Source organism: Taurulus bubalis (assembly GCF_910589615.1).
Source record: "Taurulus bubalis genome assembly, chromosome: 10".
NCBI lineage: Eukaryota > Metazoa > Chordata > Actinopteri > Perciformes > Cottidae > Taurulus > Taurulus bubalis.
This window is the reverse complement of record NC_136598.1, coordinates 10055262-10059381: the sequence shown is the minus strand read 5'-3', so window position 1 is coordinate 10059381 and position 4120 is coordinate 10055262. Positions and strand designations below refer to the sequence as shown.

The following is a 4120-nucleotide window of genomic DNA, read 5'->3' as shown; positions in this document are numbered from 1 at the left end:
TGTTTATGTCACTCAGGGTGTTTACCAGCCTGCTCAGTCCCAGAAGAAATGTAAAATTAATCATGCAGCTCTGAATTCTTTAATTCTGTCTCAACAAATGGGACTGGAATTATGATTTATTGGATCAGACACAAAATGTTGGTACAGTGTGCAATCATTGTATTTACAAACAACATATGAGTATATATAGAGTCAATTCTATATTGTTCTATTGATTTAAATGTACGCTCTTTGAACAATTAAAAACACCTCTGTGATGTAATACAGTGCAATATGTCAGCCCTGAAGTAAATACTATTTAAACTATTTTGTTGTTTCTATATGGTGTTGTGTGTTGACTCAACACTGTCAGTTGTATTACAAGGCAGTTGTAACTAAACTATATAGTATGTAAGTAAAAGTTCATCTATGAAGAACACACAGGGTTACAAAGTGCTTCAATAAATAAATACAACAAACATGCAAAAATTAACAAGTAGAATTTAACAAGTAAGAACAAAATCTGGTCAAAGGAGCATCAGGAAAAAGATGATGTAAAACACTCAGCAACGTTTGCTGATCCGACCCCCAGAGTTTCTATCTGTATTCAGCCGTTTACATATTGCCATATTTTTTTACTTCGCTCAACATGTCTCAACTCTACTGTATAAAACTGTATAAATGTATTTTAGAGGCACACACCTTATCCCATGCAGTGTTATGCCTCGTACCCTCTTGTATTCTGATAATCACAACATCCATGATCAGCAATGAACACAGACACAGACACTGTCGTCACAGTAATAAAGACCAGCTTTATTTTGTCCTCTTGCAGTAGCTAAATACATTTAAGGCTTTTCCAACTAAATGGATACAAGTGGTCACTCTGCCAGCTCATTTCCGAGCTGTACAATGTTGGAAAACAAAAATGGCACCGCACATCGTTGGAAAAGTCATTTGAGCTAAATGAGTTTTCCTCTCTCCATAGAACAGTTACCAACAGGGACGATTGTTTCAGCATGTTTTGTCGAATGCGAGTCCAATAATACCTTTTCCTAGCAACAAGCGGCTTTAAGTGGACTAAACCGACAACTATTTTTGCAGCTTGTGTGTTGTCTTTTTGAATGAAATGTCTTCATGAACAGATTCCCGGATTGATAAGATACATCCTCATGAACAGACTCACAACTGAAGCTGACCCCGAATCAGTTGCATTTTCATTCTGAGTGTCATTAGAAATTGCCTGAGATAATGAAAACAACATCCACTTGAGAAACATTTAAACATTTCACAGAACAGTGCAGTAAATGAAACTGAGATGTGGTAAAGTACATGGTATCCAGTTACTTGAAAAGCTTTTGATATTTGTTCATGAAAAACATAATTTTTAGTTCCTTGTTTCTCCCAAAGAAAGCGATATGCGTTGCGTATTTGACGTTGAGAAGAGAATGGTACAAAATGTTGAAATCCGGTTGCAATATTACTTCCGCAACAGATAAACGAATATGATACAGTAATATGCAGCTCTCTTAGACTAGTGTTAAACTCGTCAGAGCCATTTTATCTGCTTTTCGCCAGCACTTCTACAATCAGAATTGTCACTTTCTCATAGAGATGAATAATTTGCTCTGTTATAACCACCACTTAAATCATAAGTGGCCTGAGGTAAGGAGCAGTCTGTGAAGAAGTTTGGGAAGGCCAAAGTGCACAGTGCGTTGTCTTCTATGGACCCAGAAGTCGCCTCAGAGGGACAGTAGACAGGAGGCTGCGTCAGACCTGTACGCAGGTTTTCCCCTACTTTCTTAGAGGGTCCTGAGCAGCTAGTCCAGGGCTCCGAGTAGAGGAGACCGCCAACTAAATGCTGAGCATCGTAGGAAGTGGGATCCGGGCCCCCCATCTCCGGCTGCACCCGGACACTTTGATAAAGGTCCTGTTCGCTGACCATGTTGCTGTAATCGGGCCCTAAGAGCTCAAAGAACTCTGTGGCCTCAGGATTGCCTCGCTCCAAGTCCTTCAGCGTCATCCCAAATGTGGAGCTGACTTTGGAGCAGTTGGCCGGCTCGGTGAAGAAAGAAGGGGGAAGATTGCGATGCCTCAGGGGTGGTTTCTTGGCTTTTTCACCCCTTATATCCTTCACAGGGCTAAAGAGGGCTGCCAAGCTCTTGCTCTGCAAGCTGGCCTGGACCCCATCGCGTTTCGGTGGAGTTTTGCTCTGCAAGGGCTGAGCCACGGGGGAGCCTTGTCTTTTGACCGGGGGCTCTGCTATGTTCCCTGGCGTTATGATGCCCGTGCACCTTTTGATCTGCTTCTGCAGATACTTCCGGTGGTTGACTTTCCTCTTGGATTTCACCGGCTTGTCCAGAGCCAGCTTGATGTTGCTGGAGGCCGAGTCTATGAAGCTCAGCAAGTCCCTGGTGGTCTCTCTGTAGTCCTCGTCATTTTCTGCCTCAACGAGGAGACTCCCATCCAGACTCTTCTCCACGTCGTACTCCATCACAGAGCCGGGGAAGCAGAAATTCATGAACTGAGGGTTCATGATTGCAGTCTGAACAGCCATTACTCTGCTGAGCCCAGCGGCTACACCTGTGGCATCCGCTGTCCTCCCCAAACCAAAAGTTTCTTCAGAGCATGTCTTTTTTTTACCCCTGACAAACCCTCGGTCCTGATGCTGCTCATGAAGTTCCTGTAAACATTCCAGAGTAGAAGTGAAGGGCTCGGAGAGAAGCAAGGAGATCTTTCGGGGGGCTGGACTAATGATGTCAGAACATCAAAGAGGAGGGGCAAAGAGAGCGCAGGACTTAACTCTTTGCTTGTGCCTGACCACCTGCATCTAAGAGGGATTTGTCTGAAATTCCCTGCCGAGTTGAAGACAATAGCCTCCGTCAGAACTCTCCCCCTCTAGTTTAACTGTTTGTGTGTGCGCTGAACCAAAAAGGCTTGTATAAAACTGGAGGATATTACTGTAACAGGGAAGAGAAAAGAATAGTTTGCTGGGTAGAACTGTTGTGCCAAAATCTCTAATAAGCTTTGATGAAAATATCCTATTGTTTATGCATTACTAATAAACAAAGCCTATTTAAACGTTTTTTTGTGTGTTTAAAGTAAAAGTACCATTATTCATAAGATCCCTGCTTGCTGTTAAAAACATTTGAACCACTATTCAATTATCACGCCTAATTGTGTGTTTCCGTTCTGGATTATCAAGTAGAAGTTAACTTGTAATCTAATTCCTTTTCATTTAGGCACTGAAACAAACCAAACTATCAAACGGAGGCTATACAGTAGTGAGAAAGGCTTTTTTTCAGTTGGAAAATCTCTGTGCCCAAACAGATGCCACTATTTGGGAGAATCTTCCCAACTGCTCGCTTGTGTCTTAATCTGCTCATGGCAAAAGTTGATTTCTAGTGCATTCCCAGGCCAGTGGGAATTTCTGCCCTGGCCTGACAACTATTATGGGCTGCCTTTGACATAAAGCCCTACAGGGTCTAAATAGCCTCTATTCTTCGCCCGGCACTGAAAGGGAGCTTTGTGCCAGAGATTCATTAAATTGCACCTCACAGCCCCTTCGTAAAATGGGTCTCAATAATGAACAGTCGATTTAACTAGAAAAGCTGCCGGAGCTGTTAAATTAAAGCGGAATAAAGTGCAGTTCAGGCTCAGTGTGCCAGAAGAAATGTTGACCCGAAGAAATCCTGGGTATGAAACTTCTGTTGTAAACAATAACTTATTTACAGGAAGTTTCTTGGCCAGCCGTGAATACAACGGAGGATGTGTTCAAGAGCCAGATTGTTACGTTGCCAGCCCTCATGCCAATTTAAGTGGAATTTCAACCGAATTCTATGTGTATAGACTGTCAGACATAGTTTAACTATACAAAAAAAATGTGCAACTTGCCGACCACACTCAACACATTTTCTATTTGTTTACCAGAAAATGCACAAGTGTCAATCTGATCACATTAAAGCCTTCATGCATTATTCTCATTTCAAGTCAAGAGACGCTGCAGCTGAATTATTGAAAGACGATCCCTCCTCTTACAAAAGTGCATGTTGAGGTGAGGCAGTGACTCATTTAAGAGTTGGAGGGATGAAAAGAAAAGTCTGAAGCAGCGAGGGAGTGAGGCCGTTAAAAAATTCTTTCT

The 4120-nt window shown here is 42.4% G+C and overlaps 1 protein-coding gene across 1 annotated transcript; it reads right to left on the bottom strand.

Moving 5' to 3' along the window:
* Window positions 1–1585: 1585 nt before the first annotated feature.
* On the bottom strand, window positions 1586–2809 carry fam181b (family with sequence similarity 181 member B; the record flags this gene model as incomplete). The annotated part of the gene is given in 3 exon segments (XM_079225387.1): window positions 1586–2694; window positions 2697–2776; window positions 2778–2809. Coding segments are annotated over 3 exon segments (1221 nt in total).
* Window positions 2810–4120: the final 1311 nt, after the last annotated feature.